General features: G+C 38.2%; 1 protein-coding gene across 2 annotated transcripts in view; it reads right to left on the reverse strand.

The window, feature by feature from the left end:
* LOC146137952 (transcription elongation factor SPT6-like) overlaps positions 1-19,602 on the reverse strand; it is a 37,276-nt gene that overhangs the window by 903 nt on the left and 16,771 nt on the right. Inside the window, exons 19-34 of one of the 2 annotated variants that reach the window (XM_083394807.1) lie at positions 19,012-19,206; positions 18,420-18,555; positions 17,161-17,298; positions 15,969-16,136; positions 15,221-15,351; positions 14,553-14,760; positions 13,565-13,712; positions 13,034-13,182; positions 11,812-11,952; positions 6,996-7,191; positions 5,784-5,900; positions 4,850-4,971; positions 2,959-3,154; positions 1,716-1,868; positions 1,224-1,336; positions 462-670 (exon numbers count right to left, since the gene is read on the reverse strand). In XM_083394807.1, the coding sequence (XP_083250933.1) occupies positions 462-670; positions 1,224-1,336; positions 1,716-1,868; positions 2,959-3,154; positions 4,850-4,971; positions 5,784-5,900; positions 6,996-7,191; positions 11,812-11,952; positions 13,034-13,182; positions 13,565-13,712; positions 14,553-14,760; positions 15,221-15,351; positions 15,969-16,136; positions 17,161-17,298; positions 18,420-18,555; positions 19,012-19,206 (2,520 nt within the window). Of the gene's footprint in view, positions 1-461; positions 671-1,012; positions 1,150-1,223; positions 1,337-1,715; positions 1,869-2,958; positions 3,155-4,849; positions 4,972-5,783; positions 5,901-6,995; positions 7,192-11,811; positions 11,953-13,033; positions 13,183-13,564; positions 13,713-14,552; positions 14,761-15,220; positions 15,352-15,968; positions 16,137-17,160; positions 17,299-18,419; positions 18,556-19,011; positions 19,207-19,602 lie in introns of those variants that run through there. The other variant, XM_083394808.1, reaches the window with a different exon arrangement.

Genomic DNA, 19,602 nt, shown 5'->3' on the forward strand with positions numbered 1-19,602 from the left:
AACCGTTTTTTCTACGAGTAAAACTATATTTTTATTAACAAAAAGGATTAACAACTGAATGCAGCTGTAGTTAATTCATTATCGCTAAAGATCACATTGTAAAATTGCGTTTAGATGCTATAAAGTCAGCTATTTTGATAATTTTATCTAATTAACAAATAGCTGTAGCTATGGAAAATAATGCGATTGTACTTTTTGCCGAAATTATATGAAATCGGCGGTGAAACGACGTTCGACAAATTTTCAATTTAACATACAGAAAACTTCCACACTAATATAAATAAAACGCAAACCTTGCGATTTTTAAATTCACTATTGCACACAAAAGCTCAAAAAAGATGCCGTAAACCTTGTGCTTCACCGATAAAAGCGAAACTAGCCTTCAACTTTTCAGCAAAAATTAAAAAAAAATAGTTACACATTAAGCAAAAAAAATTAACAACAAAAAAAATCAAAGTTACTTCTGCCGCGGCGTCCTTCGCGGGGCTTCCCCCATCGGCTGGGCCCATTTGGCCGGCGGCGGCACACCTTGACTCGGGGGGTACATGCCCCCGCCGGGGGACACCTGAGGCCGGCCGTAGCCCCCTCCAGGGGTGGCGGCGTAGGGGGTGTTCGGCGTATAGGGGTAACCGGCGCCGGGTCTGGCCTGGGGCGTCTGTCGAGGAGTACCCTGAAAAAGGATAAATAGTGTGTTCATATCAAACGGTAGAAAAAGGTTAAATAGTGTGTTCATATCATACGGTAGATCGTAGATGACGAGCTGCTTATTTTGAAGATTGCTGGCATAAAGAAATTTCAGTAAAATTCAGTCGCGGTTAAAGGATATTTATTACAATGTATTAATTATCTAATGTGCGAATGCTAGGTTAGCAAGAGAGATATACAAAATCGTATTTTAGCTAAAAAAAAACTTAAAATTAACGTCCGCTAACAACCCGAATTCTGCAAAGGTTTACTTGTTTTGTTACTACTGGAGAAGAATTACATTAAACTCATGTAAAAGGAACTCTAGACTTAGCTCTATAGCTTGATCTATAAATTGTTGCGTTTTGGTTGTTCATGGAATCCAGAAATGGAAAACCGAATTAAATTAGTCACGGCGTGCTGAGATTCCAAACCCAGAGGCAGACGTATAACGGCGCTACTTAGCTGGAATGAGGATATATATTTATAGTAGTCCAGATTTTATTGAAGGTGTCGGTTACGATTAAAATGCAACTCACCTTGGGTGTTCTTGGGGTGTGACGTGATGTGGGGGTCTTCGATTTGGGGGTGTTAGGGGTGATGGACATGTTGGACGACGTTCCACCGGCAGGAGTTCGTGACATCAGGTGGCCTTTGATAAAGGTCGGTTAGCGTGCCGTAGAAAATCGGTATTTACCAATTTCCAATATATATTTATATGTTTTTAAAACACTTCAAAATCTAAAAGTTCAGTTGTGGAACATTTAAAAACATGCTGTCTAAGTTTTAGTATAAAAATACAATTGACCCCTTCAAGTATCAAGAAGTAACTGAAATAGGCGTTTTTATCCCAATATCTATACAAAAATACAATATACAATTTACACTGGTTATGTCTTAAAATATAAGGAAAAAACTAATAGCAGGGCATTTTGCGAACTGCAGTTTAACCAAACCAAATATATTGAAGAATCAATTAAAAAAAAACTTTAAATTTACTCTTTTTTGGTTAAGTTGGCCGTAAAACTTACTCGGAATCGGGTCTCGGAAGTGTTCCTTGAACCACTTGAAGAGGTGATTGAGAGTGCTGAACATCTGGCCGCGGTACCGGAAGCCGTCAGGCGTGACGGTGACGTATTCGTGCTTGGAACGGGCGCGCGGCATGTAGGATAGCAGAAACTTGGCTGCATTAGGGAAATAAGTCGTTGTACTCAGAGTCGGTGGAAAAGTCAACATTTTACATTATACTGTAGGGTCGAGAAATTGTACAAACAATGCCAGAGTGTCAAAAGCCCATTGTTGCGGTCTTGCAACATCTTTAGCCGTTAGTAATTATACTTAAGGGATTCTAAATTAACACACTCAGTACCCCGATGGGTTTTAAACATTCGTGCATTTCATAGGCGCCGGTTACCACGCTATTCACCTCGCGATTATGTGCATGATTATAGCATGTGAGATCAAGCGATTATGGTATATTGAGGCGAAATGGTTTGATTATGTTTTGTTATTGTAATGGAATGGTAAATGTATTGTTAGAAAATGTTATAGTTTGTTAGCATATTGTCGCTAGGTATTGATGCAGTTTTGGAGCTTTATTTTATGATTAAGGAAATTACGTTTCTTGGTATTTTTGAGAATCAGACAGACAGTCTTACTGAGGCAGAACATTAGCGCTAATATTAAATATACCAGAACTCACGCTAATTTGTTATTTACGATAAATATAAGGTCGTAAAACCCATGATTAGTGTTGCATGTACTGTTAATCAAATGATTTTTGTCTATTTATCAACAAATTCAGTTTTATGGCGAATTGAGCATTAATCACCCTAATTGCATGAGAAAAAAACAAAAAAACATTACATGTAGTTCTTATTTAATTTGGAAGCGGATTTGATCTAATTGAGGTCTAAACAATCAATTTCGACTTGATTAATTTTTAATCGAACTTAAATTGAATTAAATGTTATACAATATTTTGGATTTTAGTTTAATTTATATCTATTTTTACCTGTAGGTATAAAAATTAAAAACACTAGTGTAATATAAAACAATCTAGTTGTAAATGACTCTTAGCAATCATTTGCAAATTAAGGTAAATGAATCGAATTTGATTAAATTTAACGCGATTTTACTTGGCGTTTTGATCAATTAAACATTTTTTTATGAATTCGACATTACAATCTTAATTTGGAACCTTTTAATCTCGACCTAATTAAAACAATGAAAAACGCAATAGTTGTCCGCGCAGGCAAATCGCATCCTACAAACCGGGCAGAGTCCTGGATGCCGTCATCAGGTAAGGGATGCGCGAAGGCGTGCCCTTCTTCTGCTGTTTGAGCATGTCCTCCATCAGCTCCTTCTTGCCTCCCACCTCGCGGTAGTTCTTGTGTCCGATCAGGTCGCGAGCGTTGGCAGCCATCGGCTGGATGAAGCGAGCGATGATCTCGTCCAGGTCCTCGAACTCCTGGAGGAAGAGAAGAAGAAGATGAGGGAGTGAGGAGGAACAAAAGTAAACAAAAACGCGAGTTCTTTATTGGATTTTGGCAATCGATAAATCTATGTTTAGTTGAATTTAAAATGAGCCGTAACATGATCTTAGATCGTAAAATGGATTTAGCCTTATTTGAATACCATAAGGAAATTATTTATTGACTAGACATGAATATTTTGTTGAGGTCTTCAAACTTCTGGAGAAAGAGAAGAAGAAGAAGATGATGGAGTGAGGAGGAGCAAAAGTAAAAAACGCAATTTCTTTATTGGATTTTGGCAATCGATAATCCTATTATTAGTTGTATTTAAAATGAGCCGTGACATAATCAATGATCATAGATCGTAAAATGGATTTACACTTATTTAAATAACATTAAGAAATTATCTATTAACAAGACATGTATATTTTGTAAAGATCCTCGAACTGCTGGAGGAAGAGAAGAAGATGAAGGAGTCAGGATGAGCAACAGTAAACAAAAAATTGCGATTTCTTTAATGGATTTTGTCAATAGCCAATTATTAGTTGTATTTAAAATGAGCCGTGACATGATCTTAGATCGTAAAATGGATTTAGACTTACTTAAATAACATTAGGAAATTATTTATTGACTAGACATGGACATTTTGTAAAGATCCTCGAACTCCTGGAGAGCAGAAGATGAGTGTTAAGTTATCTTAAATTGTTTAAGTGTTCTATGTTATCCTTTTTCTCATGTGGTTTAACTCATGTGTTAGGCTTATGTGATTTTGGTCTCGATTTGTCTTTCACTTTGTGTTTGTGCTTTAAGCAGTAAGGAGCTCCAGACTTTGCAGTATAGATGGTTAGTCTTTTAGTTGCAGTTGCTTACAGTGCTAATATGTTTATAAATATTGTTCTTATATTACTAAGGTATCAGTTTATGTAATTAAAACAGATAAAGACTTTTGTTTGTTTACGATTAAACTGGATTAACAATAAGGAAGTCAGAAGTAAAAAACGCGATTTCTTTATGGATTTTGGCAATCGTTAAAATTGTCTAGAAACTGAGCCGTTAAATGAGCTTAGATCGAAAAATAAATGGAGAACAGAAGTAGGAGGTAGGTATAGAGAAGAATGATAGGTACAACGAGAGAAAATGCGGAATTGTGGACGTCGGATAATTTACTTTTTAAACCGCTCTCAAACTTGGGGGCTGCAAACATACGGCTTGTTTTTATTGCGGAAATCAACTTTTTATAGGACCAAGTCGATTATTTTGTTCATATTTCTCGAACTCCTAGGAAAAGAGTTTAGGCGTGAAAGGAAATAATAAAATTATTAGTCAAGAGAATATTTCTGTTTCACTGGAGGCAAAAGTATTACTGCCACACAGTAACAATTGGGCTAGCATATAAATAAACAAACGTTCACAAAAATGGTCAGGTGTCGAGAGGTGCATGATATGGAAGTTATTTTTAATAGCGATTTTTAGAACAGATACCACAGACATTTTCTTATGTGTAAAGAATCATTTTAAGGAGAAGTCATTTCCAAATTACTTTTTGAATCTAACGGACGCATATAATGTTCCGAAATCATAGCAGGTTAACTCAAACTAAAGGTGAACGTTGTAGCAATTGCGCGATACTCGCTTCTTGAACTAGTCGGGTATCTAACGACAAAATACACATTAAACATCCTAAGGTTTACCTCGTTGCCGATCCAGAGCGATTTGCCGAGACTGAAAGCATTTTCCTTCTTCTCTTCGCGGATGTCGATGTGGGAACAAACTCCCTCGGCCACCTTCCATGTGGCTGTTAGGTGATCCGAGCCTGGGAAGAACAATGAGTTATGAGATGATTTAAAAGAAGCGACAAAATATAGACAAACGAATCAGCTTTAGTTTGGAACAGGGGTTCTCAACCATTATGGCTTATTGGTGTATGTAATAAATAGAAAAATACAAACCGAGATAAACTGAAAATACAAAACTCCGCGTTTTAGACTTGTAAGACATGACTTTAGTCTATCTGCAATAGAATTATAAAAAACATACGGTAAAATATATTTTCAGTCGATTAGTGCGTGTAATATTTTCCCAAAGGGTTAGATCATTAATTATTCGAAAGATTAACATAAAAGTAAACCTGTATTTGAATAGGGTTTGGCAATTCTTCAACACCCAAGTGTTTGGAGCTTTTAGTACTTCTATGGCTTTGATAATGTCGGGGCAAAAAACAGCAATAAACCAAAGAGTCCTACTTCATAAACTCATTCTTTTTAAGAGTGTAAGTCACTTAAGGCAAAAACAAATGCATTTTTACCGAAGATTTGTATTCGTCTGTCGCGTCATGATTTATGTTTCGAAAAAAATAGAAAAAAGTAGTAAAAGCGCTATCCATCTTCGTAGTATTGATAATAGGTTTCCAGTGATATTTTTTGTAAACAATAACATTAATTTAAAAATCAAGTATTATATCGTTGTGCTAAATAGCCAATGTTTCTAGGGGTAAAAGCGATAAGGCCTGCCACTACGAAATTATATAGTTTGGCCAACAGAAAAAAATCCTATTAAAAAAAAGTCTTCGTCATGAATGCTAAGTTTTTATCATTACAGATTTGGCTGACAAACGTAAAAAGCTACCTTTGCTGCTCGGTCGTATAATAGTGTCTCCCTGGTCTAGTTCCTGCATCATCTTTTCGGCAGCTTTGAAATCTATGTTGTGAAAGGAAGGGTGGGCGATCACACGCTTGATGTAAGCTGCGAGGAAAACACATCGTCAGCGTTTTTGGAAACTTTAGCTAGTGGTGCCAGGTCGCTAAAGTTGACATTTAAAGCAAGTTTTGCGACTTTTGTTGCGGAATTGGGATGACTTTCTGTTAACCAAACATTCTTGCCTGTGACCCAAGTTCAGTCTTTGCGCAATTACCGCCGCCCTACAAAAAGGTGAGACAATTGTACATTTCTTCTTCCGGCAAAGTTTTATTAAATTGCCAACGACCACCTATTCGGAAAATCTTCTTCAGGGCAACATAATTGCAATTAAAGGTGAAAACATATACATATATATATTATATATATACCAGACAAACAATAAAAATAAAATTTTGCTGGAAGAACAAGTGTACAATTGAAACCATGCCTGGCAGCAACAGCATTTAAAAAAGTGAGTGTTTGACGTTTTTTGTATTACGTAAACGTCATTCACGCAATGAACGAGAAAGGTTAAATTTGTCTAAAAGGGTTCGGTCGTACACTGTTGTAAAAACCTATGATAATTTTCAATACATTCAATTTCTAAGGCTAATTGGAAATAGGCTTAAAACTGCGCCGTCTTAAAGTGACACCGCCTGTTGAATAAATCCAAACGATAAAAGTACGACTACGTTCCTTTGTCAATGACCTGATTCGGAGTTCTTAAATCTTTATCAGACAGCCTGTTCGTAACATTGGTATGCCCACTAAATAACCAACAAATGCGAATGCGATTACTCGCGGGTAAAACAAAACGTCTAAGATCAATCTATGGCAGGGGTTCTTGAACTGGGGTCCCAGGACCCCTTGGGGCTACGTTGCCTTATGTTAGGGGGTTCATGAAGGGCTAAATAAAAACAATTTTAATTAAAAAAACGCTTTGTCGCCTTCTTCTTAAATGTTTTTAAAATTCATGTCAGTTTTACAGTTGTTGAACTGAAAACTGCAGGTTTCCTAGGCCTACTCGTTTTATGACGTCATGTCTAAAAATTCCACGCTGACCCTGGTCCAACAAGAAGCAAAAACATTTTCAGGGGGTCCGGGTTAAAAAAAAGTTTAAAAACCACTGATCTATGGCAGCACGAGCATTGAAAAACTCACTAGTTCTGTTTGAGTTCTTGTCCTTGTCCTGAAGCTTCTGCTTCTCCAAAGTTTCTTGCTCGAAGTCGTAGTACGTGTCCTGATCCTGCTTCCACCTTCCCTCCTCGTCGCGTAGGTCCGAGCCTCGGCAGGTGAGATCCACCTGAAAGCGCTCGATGTCCATCTTGCTGATGCGGCAGTGGATCATCATGCCCACCTGAAGCGGAAGAGAGGGTGCGTGCGTATATACTTGTTGGTATTGCTGTACTTCAGCTAAAGTATTTAACAAAATGCGTTAAAAGGTCAATTGATACATACAGGGTTGCACACTTGTTGCTATTGCTACACTTCAACTAATTCAGTGTAAAGAGTTTTCATTTTTAGATATTTAATCCAAGGCGTTCAAAGGTCAATTGGTCCATGCAGGGTTGTCACACAATTTTATGAAAACAAGTTCAAAGTCTTTCTAAAGACGATTTGTAGGAAAATTGGATTGCTTGATGTTTTCTGTATACATTTCGAAAATAAAACAGTACACATGTCATGGTCACCGCACACAAAAATGTGTTTTTAATTGTTTTTTTAAGAGAACTTTCTTAATTAAAAAATATTTGGCCGCACCCTTCAGCATAAGAAATGACACCCCAGGGTACCAGGGTTAGAACCACTGTCTCAAAGCATTAGCGCTTACGTATCGCGCTATCGCGCTGAAACTGATTCTGCAAGTTAGCTGCACAACGTTGCGCAGCCGCATTTGGAAAAATAAAATTAACATTTTAAAAAGCTGCCAGTGGCCCAATTACTCAGCCAGCTATCGATGCCAAATTACTTTGAAGATCTTTTACTTAGTTTGGAAGAAAGTCCACAGTCAGTAAACAGACATTTCTGCAGGTTAAATTTTAAAAACAGGGTTTCTAGAAATGGTGTTTATTGGTGATGTTGAAATCACTATCAGAGTTCGAAAGAAAGCGAAGCCAAAGTAGGTTTGATCAACAAATAACCTGGAGTAGACACAACCAGTAAGCATTTTAAAATAGGTCACGGCTTTAACTACCGATAGCAAACAAGTCAATTGGGAGCTTCATGGGCTAAATAGTGTCAGGCCGAATAGGCCTTGTCCAGTTTAATAGCCAGAGGGGTCTTTTTGGTGAATATCGGTAAAAATATCCCTTGAAAATTTAAGTTTTTCGTAAGTGTGCTAAGTATATAATGGCCTGGTTTGGCAAAAAAAGCGAACTATAAAAATTGCCGTCCCAATTCTTAGTTCTGTTCAAGAAAACGCCTTGATTGTAAAAACCCTTTGGTTGTCGTTTCTGCAACTGCGCGGAATATCACATTGACGCAAGATACCTTGACTGAATAAATTTCCTTAATCAATTTTCACTTAACCAAGCTTTCGTTAAATTGTTCGGTTGACTTAATACGATTTATACAATGGTGTTGGTTATGTTTCCCTTTGTATGTGCGTTGTTTACCTCAGTGTGTGATGGAGCAAACGAAAGATGCGCCAAAAGTCAGTTCCAATGTAGCAGGACATTTAGGGATCCATGTAAAATGTGCATCAGCAAGTTTTTACTACATTGTCGAAAATAAAAAATATATATTCAATATTTTTAATACGTTTTCCGCGACGCACTTGGAAGCCTTCCACGGCACAATGGTAAAGAATCGCTGATCTAGTTCAAACGACAGCATCAAAACGTAAACAAACTAGAAGTAGAAAGATGATTCGCGTGAGGCGCTAAAATTTTTTGCACTTACGTAGTTAAAGAAGTCACAAAGTATGTAAAATAGACTCGTGTCTATTTTGTCAAAGAGGCGGCGGGCCGGATGAATCTCATCGGCGGGAAATGAAGTGTGGGTTTTTGATAGAGGACGCACACAGGTTTGTCACGATGCAGTAATGGTAATCTCATTTCTACTAATGAATATTGCGGCAACCACACGCATTGCAATGATGATGAATCCAGAACCGGGATGGGATTTAAATGCTCGGGAACATGCAGAAGAGGAATTCGTGTTTTACCGCAGATAAACATACGACGACGAACCTCAATGCTCAGACAAGTCAGATATTTGCTTTGTTGATGGAGAATTTGTTTGCTTCTTGTGTTTGGATGTACGACTGGTTATTTCTCAACAGCAAATATGCAACGGGTGGCAGACTGTTACGCTCTTTGCAATGAATGTTTGTGCGACCACCAAACAGTTTGCGAGGCAATATTGTGCGACTCTAGGGACACTTGCCCTCCTAATCAAGTGCACTGCCACAGTACAAAGAACTGCGTGGATATGGATAAAGTACTGCGCAACCCAAAATTCAGTTGTGTGGGGGATTTAAACACGCTAAATAGCGATGACAGTGGAAGAGATTACATGTATTGTCGACCTTCATGGTTTTTACCTCCCGCACGCGCCAGCAATGGCAGACCTGAATGTACTGTTGGGGTATTGAAGATGAATGCGAAGGCTGTGAGTCTCGACCCAAGTTCTGCGATGTGGATTGCATGAATAATAAAGCCAGGGACGGAGAAGCGTGTAAGGGCGTTGAGGGGTCATCATGCGACGTACGTACATTATGCCCCAAGCATCATGATTGCGCCAGTGGAATGCTCACCAGCATCGATGTCGACAACCTTTGTGACGGAACAATAGACTGTGACGACGGATCCGACGAGGATAAGACGCGATGCAACAAATCGAGATTTTACTGTTTCAATGGAAAGCCCCTGTCGGTCGACATCAACTTGGTTAAAGATGGATTTCCTCAATGTTCGGACGGAAGTGATGAATTGGTCGCTGTCATCGAAAGTTAGCGGATTTCGTCTTTACAGTATAGGATGTTGTGAATAGAAATGTCAAAAACTTTATGAACAGCACCAGCACACTTTAATTAGTTGGCTTTTGCTGATTTTCTAACAGGGATTCACCTTACTGCAATGAGCATAAAGGGTTTACAATTTTCTTGGTATTATCGCACTTTGGCGTACCAGCATCACTAGTTCCATTCTTGGGGTGTTGTGTGTTGAAGCAACCATAACCTCTTCGGGTAGTATGGCTGTCATGGCTTGTAACAGTAATCAAAAAAACATGGCGTTCTAAACCAATCCGACAAATTTATCATGTGTAATTCTGTTAGCATTTCTGTAGTGCTATTAACAACAATAAACCGCAAAACAGTACATCTTGAGACCTAATTAACGAAGCAAATTAGTTAAAAACTAAGCGACATGTCTGTTAGAAACAAACCCTTGGTTTTAAGCTAAACATTAATGATAGTACAACTATTGTAAAAGAAAACATCACTAACGTGTATCAGTCATAGTCAGTCATATTTTTCTATTAAGGTACCGGATACGGAGTATTCAAATTTGTTACCTAAGGATATTGTTATCCACAATCGGTATAGAAGTACTGAACAAAACATACTTTATTACATGATTTACTAAAAACGTTTTCTCCTTCTAAAGCAGTGATTCTCAACCGCGGCTCTCAGAGCCGCATGCGGCTCTCAACTGTACATTTTGCGGCTCTCACTAACGGAGTGAAAAATTAGTTAGCAGTAGCAGAATTGCAATAAAGGAAGTAAAAGAAAATAAAAGTGAATGAATTTGATCAGCAAGGATCCCGAGTACGAAGTACTAATTGTTCCCGGGAAGTACTAGTGTTCCCCGGTACTTCCGTCCGGCTCTTTAAAATAATTTTGTGGTTTGTGACGTCATAATATATTTAGTCTTGATCGACAAGCTATGACAATAAGAAATAGCTGTTTCAACAGTGTTAATTAGTTAGCCTAGGCTAGATTAATGTATTTTTGTTGTTTTCTGATTTCGTTCTTAATGTTTTTTAATTATATGCCTACTGTTGTTTTTTATGCGGCTCCTTGCAAACTTTATAGGTTTGAAATGCGGCTCTGGCTCTAAAAAAAGGTTGAGAACCACTGTTCTAAAGTAATAGTACAAAAACCAAAACTACAGGACTGTTTAAAATATTGTCTCATAAACTAGTCTCACTTTAGTATTGTATTTATATCGATTTATTTACGTTGAGAAAGTCTTTTATGCTTTTTTTACCAAAAAAACTATATTTATTGTAATTAAAAATTGAAACCAATACATTTTAAACAACTTGAAGCTTAAATTGATTGCTTAGAAACGTTTTACGATAATAAAGTGCGAAAAAGCCGAAAAATAATTATTAAATACAACGGGATATAAGTCATGGAATGAACATGGGTATTGGGTATATTCTGTGAACAACCCTATACTAAAGCAGCATTGACCAACAACATGGCAGAGGGCTCGAGTTAAACCTCTCCACAAGATAGTAGTTTTATTCTAGCCTGACCTTGCTTACACTACAATCCAACTAATTTCGGTAATAGCCTTTCCGAAGGCACAACGTTTAAATGCTTTTGATAACCGAAGTAAACGATACGAACCAGCGAATGCTCATCTGATTTAAGAACATATTTCTGCAAAACAGTACATTTCCTGCATTTTTTGCTTATCGCAAACAAGCATTTTTACATTTGTGTGAAAGACAGCCAGTCTTTGGCAGGTATTGCAAGGTATTTTACGAAACGCTTAAAGCCATAGCACCAAAAACTGCGATACGATCTACTGCTGTCCATCATCCACCCCTGCAGTAAGCTAGCGTGTTAAAGTCAACATAGATTTGATTGAGAAAGTTGCACAGATAAAGAAGCCAAAATAAGGCATCCCCTCGCCCACAAATTCTTCGCATAACCACTAACCCGGCATTCGAGTCAGTTGGTCTAACACCAAGCTAAATAATTTGACGCAGCAATTATTTTTTAGTCAGTACAGACACTCACCTTGACCCGGTCAGCCGGGTTGTCCACCCTCTGGTCACTCAGCTTGTCGGTTGGGATAAAACCGGACACCCCGTTTTCGAACCTGACCCTAACCCCGACGGCGCGACCCAGGCATTCGCCGTTGTCCAAATGGGACCAAACCTGGGTAGAATAAAACAGGGGTGAATTGAAATCCTGGAGTTTGGAATGGATTTCACAAGCGGCAAACAAGTAAAGGAGTCGTCCCACACTTACTCTAATGGTACTATCGATTAGATCTATAGATTCACATTAAATAAAATGAAAAACGTCTGCTATTTGAAACGCGTTATAACAAAACGACCGAAATCGAAGAACACACAACAAATCAAAATACAATTTTTTTCGTATGGATCACATTTATTATTATCGATAAAGGGCTTGGACGTTCCAGAGCTTACCGTTTCAACATTTTTTATTTTTTCAACATATTTTTATCTGAACGTTAACGCAATTAAAATTCAAGTTTTTGTCCGTTTTTTACTTATACCAGCTTTGTCGATCTGGTTGTTTTAGGAATTATTTGGGCTACGTTTTCTAGGTCATTTCGTTCTTTTGTTAAGCACTTGCTATTAGTGAGATTTTTTTTCATGACGCTTTAACAAATAATCTTATTTTTAGTTGAAGTAAAGTTGACCGAATTGTCGATCCGGTCATCTTATCAACTAGTCGTTTTTCTATTTTCGTTATGTTTTTCGGCAATCAAGGACTTCAAAAAAAATAATTTGATCGTTCAGCGATTAAACGTTTAATTTTTACCGATTCTACGTTTGAAACATTTTCACAGCCTTTCTAGCAAAATAGTTGAAATTTTTTGTACTCTTAGTAGGATTTTTATACAAGGCTGTACCAAATAATTTTATTTTTGGAGTGTAAATTTGACCAAATTTGTCGATTATGGTCGAAAACTAAAATGTTTTTATACGTTCAGCGATTAAGCTTTTAAATTTTGCCGATTCTACATTTGAACCATTTTTTCAGCCTTTTTATTTTTCGTGAAATAGTTGAAAATTGGACGTTTTCCTACTATTTTTTGTCAGTGTTACGCGGACCAATTTGTCGATTATGGTCGTCTTTATTTTAGTTATGATTATCGGCAATCAAACACTTACAAAATTGTTTTTAAACGTTCAGCGATGAAAAGTTAAAAAAATTTCGCGAAACAGTTGAAAAGGGGGTGTTCTCGGCAGAAATTTTACCGTACCTCACTAAGTTCGGCAAACCCGCCTGTCTTGCAGAAGGAGCAGCTCCACAGGCCTGTGTCCTCGTCCTTGTGTGGTTCGGCCTGATCCAGCTGCTCCGACTTTGGGCGTCTGTGAGCTATGCCCACCACGCGGCAAGTCACAATTTTACCTGCGACATACCAAAGTAGATGTTTTGTTTTATATGTGGCGTGATTCATGGAAAATACACTAAAATGGAAAAAATTCAGTTTGAACGAATACTTTTTTTGTTAGAGAAACCCATCTTTTCCAGACTGCAGACATGTTTTATGCGACTCTATACAAACCAAATCACATCAGATATTTAAAGATAGTTCTATACGGGACGCGCAGACAAAATGAGTTATAATTTTATCCGTCTAACTGCTTTTTCGTAATAAAACTAAGTTGTCATCAGTATTTTTCACTTCTAAATTAAAAATAACCACGTTTGGTATCTAATAGGCGCGGACACCACCCATGCTTGGACGAGCACCAATATATTTAGGACATCCGTAAACGACAGTACAAACCTTCCTTGAAGGTGGCGAGCGACTCCTTGGTGACGAGCTCGAACTTCTCCTCGGCGGTTGCGGACCTGTAAGGTGTGCGGAAGTCCTTGTAGCGACTGTTCAGCTCGTTGCGGATGTCGTACAGCGTGATGCCCTTGTTGCCGTAGCCCTGTCAATATAAGCGGCATTTTGTTGTTGTTCTGATTTTTTATGACAGACTTTTAAACGTGAAAAAAAGTAGGCGGTAAGATTAGTTTAGGGGCCGGCGTCCTTTTCCTAGTGGCGGCCAGAGCCAAATCAGAAAGGTTTCGGCGGGTCGCAATAAATTTAACTTCGTAATTTTAAGTCTGTCTTTTTAAACATTTCTTAGAGGTTGACATAAATTTTTTTGGCAATTGAAACAAGTTCTAATTACATTAAAAGTACATTGGTAAAAATGCGCTCGTTTTAAAGTTTGCGTCCACCCAAGATCACTATTACATGAAAATAAAAACACTTTATGACCAATGAAAGATGCAGAGTACACAATTACACATACGTGTACAACAACCGTGACTTAATGCTTCTGATGTCGTTTTTCGATCAACGATAACGGCTTACGTATATAGCACACCGGAGGTTTAGTTTATTGTGCAATTTAAATTAGGCCGTTAAACTCTTGATGTTGTGTTTATAACAGACGCACTGTATACTTGTGAAACGCACTAAAATGCTAGCCGATTTATTACGTGGTTGCATTAAAATGTTAAGTATGTATGACTGAGATCGCGCGAAAAATTTCTCTTTTTACGTATACATAAAATAGATAAAATAAATAGAAAATCGCCTCGTTCTCAATTTGAAAAAGATGTGGCGGGCCGGATGGTTTTCATTGTTAGGTTGCCGACCCCTGCTATAATGAAAACGACCAACATCAATAAATGCCGTATAAGGGCAATTTTTACCAAGGTTTCCGACAGCCCGACTCTATTCAAATTCCACCTAAACTTGGCGTGGAGCAATATCTTACCTGTCGTTCAAGTTCTTCGGCAAAGGCGTCCAGATCGAGGTCCTTGAGCCTTTCTGGCGACTCGAGTATCTCGGTGAGTGCACTCGACGGGTTCGCGTCGACCGCTGACTCGTCGTACTCGAGCGCGTCGACCGCCATCTTACGCGCCCACTCGTACGTTTCCGGATGGACTCGCAGCCCGTCCAGGATCTCGATGTACGCGTCCGTGCTGTGCGAGTAGAAGAAAGAACAACGAGTTGGATTTGGAGTTTGTGTATAGGACTGACTCCAACGTGAGATAACGAATTAGGTAAAGATAAGTTTAGCCCAAGGAAACTGAGAAGACATTTTAAAAGAGTTTGTGTTAACAATAAACTTAAAAACCTAAACGAAAATAATTTAGGGGGTAAATATCTAGTATCATCCACTAAGCAGATTATTTGAAAGGATTAAGTACAGATAACTTTGGCAGATTTCACAACATCTTTACATAATTCAAGTAAAATAGAACTAAAAAAGAATCAATCTACAAGATGCTACATGTCGAAGTATTTTGGAAAAATCAAGCATTTAGTTAAATATAAAGTACATAGTCATGTCAACCGTTCTTTAAGTGATGCTTTTTCATAAAAAATCTAACAAAATACCAAAAAGGCAATATCTTGAAGGCAATATAAAAGGCAATATACCTATCTTCCATGATCGACTTGGTGTCGATTTTAATGAAGCCGGCGCAGTTGATGAAGATCTTCGGTCCCATTTTACACACCGTCACTAAATTGGAGCGATTCTCAAGTCGACCGTTCTTTTGTTTTAGGACCTAGAAATATAAAATAAAAATGGATCAAATATGTTGCCAGTGATGTATTTCCGTCTTAGTGACCAAAGGTGTTTGTGTTCTTTGTAATATACGTAAGATTAAATCAACAAAAAACAAGTTAACAAACGTTGGTTGCATTAAAAAAAACGTGCTCGTATCAAAATAGTGCGATGTTGTAGATGCTGAACGATTTCACATAGCGTCATATAGAGGGACTAAACACAAATAGTTTTTAAAGACAAATACCAGTTTAAGTAACTGAAATAAAATTGCAATATAGCTATTCGTCCTAAAAACGATTTTGGCCCTTGGCTAAGTTAAGGGTGGGCAACATTTTTCTAGTCCCGAGCGAAAACCAAACTCAGAGGTGTCTATGGACCATCAAATTTCAACTGTATAGAGACTCTACGCATCTTATAACAACTGCAAGGCCTGATAAATAGGGATAAAACTGAAGTATTTTGCGATATACACAAGATTTGCTGAAAGCGCAAAAAAATGCTTTTAGGTAGTTGAAATAGCAAAAAAAAATATGCGGAATGGCCTCGTGTAGAGTTTGTAAAATAGGTCGCGCGTCGCATGTTAAAAAGTATGGAAGACACAAAGTTTACACTGACCTTAAGTAGATGCGCCGCTTTCCTGGGCCCGAGGCCGCACACGAACTGCACGACGTTTGCTGTGTGCGGGTGGGTGATGGCTCGGTTTACGTCCACCCCCACTTCGTTACAGCGAAACACGAACTCCTCGACCAGCGTCTCCAGCAGCTCGTCTTTGCCCAGCTGGTCCTGAACAAAATACATCGGTAACACCAGAGTTTGCTTCACCAGGCAACAATTATACACATATATAGATAGAGATCGCTCTTCTGGTAGAAATTAAGTTTTAAACCGACAACTCGGAAGCCGATACCAGCTGACCTCATCAGGGTTAAATTGATTAAACCGAGAATGCGTCGAGAATGCGGCGGCAAGCTTATATACTAAAAAAGTATAAAAATAAAACAATTTGTCCGGTTTTAATTATCGGGTGCCTATCTTGTTTTTCGCGCTTGGTGGTTTAGACTTAAGAACGTGGTCTATTGATGCTTTTCTTTTATTGCTTGCCAAGTATTTTATGTATATAATTTTTTCGCCAATAGTTGCAATTATAATGCCCGAGAAAAAAATTACCTGAATGGGCATTTGAAACGTTGGCGCTTAAAAAGAAATTTGCCGGGAGAACAATTTTACAATTAAAACATTTAACAATAAGAATAGACGTCGCTGAAGCATGCGACACTGTGGCTTCACGGGGTCATCTGGTGCAAAACTGCATCATTGAACAACGCGGCGTTTATAAACCATGGAATTAGCTACAGCGACAAGTAAATAGCCGAAAAGCATATTCAAATCATATTTGTTTCATGGTATTGTGGCTTTGGTTGAAATTCCCAACCGGGCGCCACATTACTGGTGTCCCGCAATAACAGCAAAAATACTTAATGAATAAATTTACTGGGGTTGTTAAAGCTACAGGACAGTCGAGCAGTCCAACACTTACTTTTTATAAGTAGGATTTGTGATACGTAGAAAGCAATTACATGCAATAACTTTTCGTAAAAAACTGTTTAATTAGTCTGCAATCGCAACAAAGCATTAGCGCTGTACCATCAACCCGGTTTGTGAAAGCATTCAACTTGCGAACCGCAAGGTTCGAAAAATTCGGCGTTAGCGCATTTCGAGCCTTGATCGATATGACTAAGTCAAACAACCGATAGAAAACTTGAGACATAAAATCGTGTTTTAAGGTTGTGAAAACAGTTCGGTTTACCTGCAAGGGGTGGAGCTTCAAGCAGGAGAGGTCTTGTTCTGTGGTACAAAGCTGGGAGAACTCAAGCAGGGGATCTTGCATGCGACGGGCGAGGGAAATCGCCTGGCGTAATTCCACCGGGAAATCGCGGAAATCCGACTAAAAGTGAGGTTCAAAAAAATTAAAAAAACTTAAAAATATGGTTGGGAAGTGACATGTCGCAATCCTTAAGAGTAATTGACAACTCTAACTGTTTAATATCCGACATGGAAAAATGTTAATCTTACATATTTTAACACTGACTTTAGATTTTGGCGAATTGTAAAAGTTCGACTCAAGTGGAGAAACAGTCTGTCAATAGGTAACATATAGTAGGTAACTTGTAAGAAAAATTTTGAATTTGGAAATTGAAATTCTTTAAGCTCAAACATCACCCTGACGAAATAATTTTGTTGCCAAATTTCTACCAAGCCTGCAATTTAAAAATGGGTCTTCACCAAGCCTGCAATTTTAAAATGGGTCTAAGTCTCGAATCAAAAAGGGAGGTAAATTAATGTATGGAAGTGCTAAGAGATATAAAGGGCTCATTTTCAAAAAAAAAATATTCCCTAAGCAGGATGGCGTTTAATCTGGCCTAACCTAATTCAAAACTTGGTTGTATTTGAAAGTTACTAATTGAATTAAGATAAACCACAATGCTATTAATTAGTAAAGGTTGTTGGTCGAATGGTAAAAAAAATCACTCTATTAAAGTATTTTAAATGTATGTTTGGCCTCTCAGAAATAGTAACAAACTAATGTTTAAAAAATAATAATAATAACGCTCGGAACGAGAGTTCTTTCCAGCAGCATATATGAATGAGACGAAACTGGGCATCAAGGGGTTACGCTAGGGTTGTTCAAAACAACCCTTTTTTGTCAAATTCCAGTGGGGCTTCCCCTGGAATTGTTAGGTTGCGTCTAAAAACCCCACAAACCAAATCTAAACACTTTTGGTTCAGTATTGACCGTGCTACGTCAATTCAAAAATTTACATTAACGCTAAAATTTTGGAAAAAAATAATTTCTCCTCCCACAGAAAAATTTTTTCTACTGTTGTGCATTGCTTTGCAATTGAATAGCTATGAATCAAACTGTTTTTTTGAACAACAGGTTTTTTTTTAACAAGCCCCATGTTACGCTCTAGGTACAACTATAGGCACTTTAGACGATCTAAAAGCAAACGCTTTACTACATGTGTAAGTATTGGGATTGCAGAGCCAAGAAAAGGCAATTGTTACCTGAGCCCTGGCGGTTGCGGCGTACACAGATGCCAGCTCGTTGTCCATCAGCTCGACCGCTACGTTGGCGACCGATCCCTCCTGTTCGACGTCGGTCACGCACTGACGCAAATCCTCCTGGAGGGAAGTCGCAAACCTGAACAAAAGCGCGTGTTTTTGTTGCTGTTTTCTTAATAAACCGCTGGGAGTGGCCAAAGGGTATTTCCACATGATCTTTGTTTTCACTGTAGAACTTTATTAATCAATTCAAGTAGAAGAAGATATAGTATGGTTTGACCCTGAAAAAATGCACTCCAACTCGAAAAAACGCAAAATTTGTTACTTCAGTTTTCTTAAGTAAAATCATGAAATTCTCCTCGATTTTGTGAACTTAACATTATTTGGAAAAATAAGCTGGTTTGGTGGTTTTAGGCGATACTTAATTATTATTATCCCCTTTTTTCATACAACACAAATAGCAGAAATGTTACAAATAAAAAACAAATAAAAACACGTAACACATTTCACAGACATAAAGCCAATTTAAAACATAATTGTTCGGACCGCGCACGTCACACGCCATGACGTCATCGCCATTGCCATTGCCACTCACCTGTCCTCGACGCCGATGACTATGACGTGCGGCTTGCGTTTGGCGATGAACTTCTTGAGTCCTTCCATTTCGGCGGCCTTCTGCTCGGCTTCAGATTCGTTGGGCGAGTTCCGCCGGTAGCGCATGTATGGAAGGCGCAAGTAATCCACCACCTCGCCGTAGCCCGACACCACAGCGGCGAACGTGGCCGTGTTCCTGCGCCGACACGGATTAATTGGGGTTGGGATTGGAGCTCTCTCGCTATCGTTTACCAGTATTTTTAACCGTTTTTTACTGTTGGGCGCACCTATAGCGCTTTAAAAACTCAAGCGCGAATTTGTTTTTTGATAAAACCTGAATTTCTCCTAAATTGCAATTATTTATTACATAGGCTTCACATTTGCATATCTTGAAAGGGGAACTAGACGCATACCTAAGGCGCAACCAATCTCCAAAACGCGCTTTAGGCGGCTGAGTGTTGATTGGAAGATGCGTAGGTTGGATTTTATTGTAATGGATATTTTTTTAATTCAGGTAAAACGGTTTTAAATTGCAGAAGTTTAAGAATATAAAAACACAATAGTTGACAAAATTAAATTAGTTGAAGAGTAG

Source organism: Ascidiella aspersa, chromosome 7 (assembly GCF_963924565.1).
Source record: "Ascidiella aspersa chromosome 7, kaAscAspe10.2, whole genome shotgun sequence".
NCBI classification, from domain to species: domain Eukaryota; kingdom Metazoa; phylum Chordata; class Ascidiacea; order Phlebobranchia; family Ascidiidae; genus Ascidiella; species Ascidiella aspersa.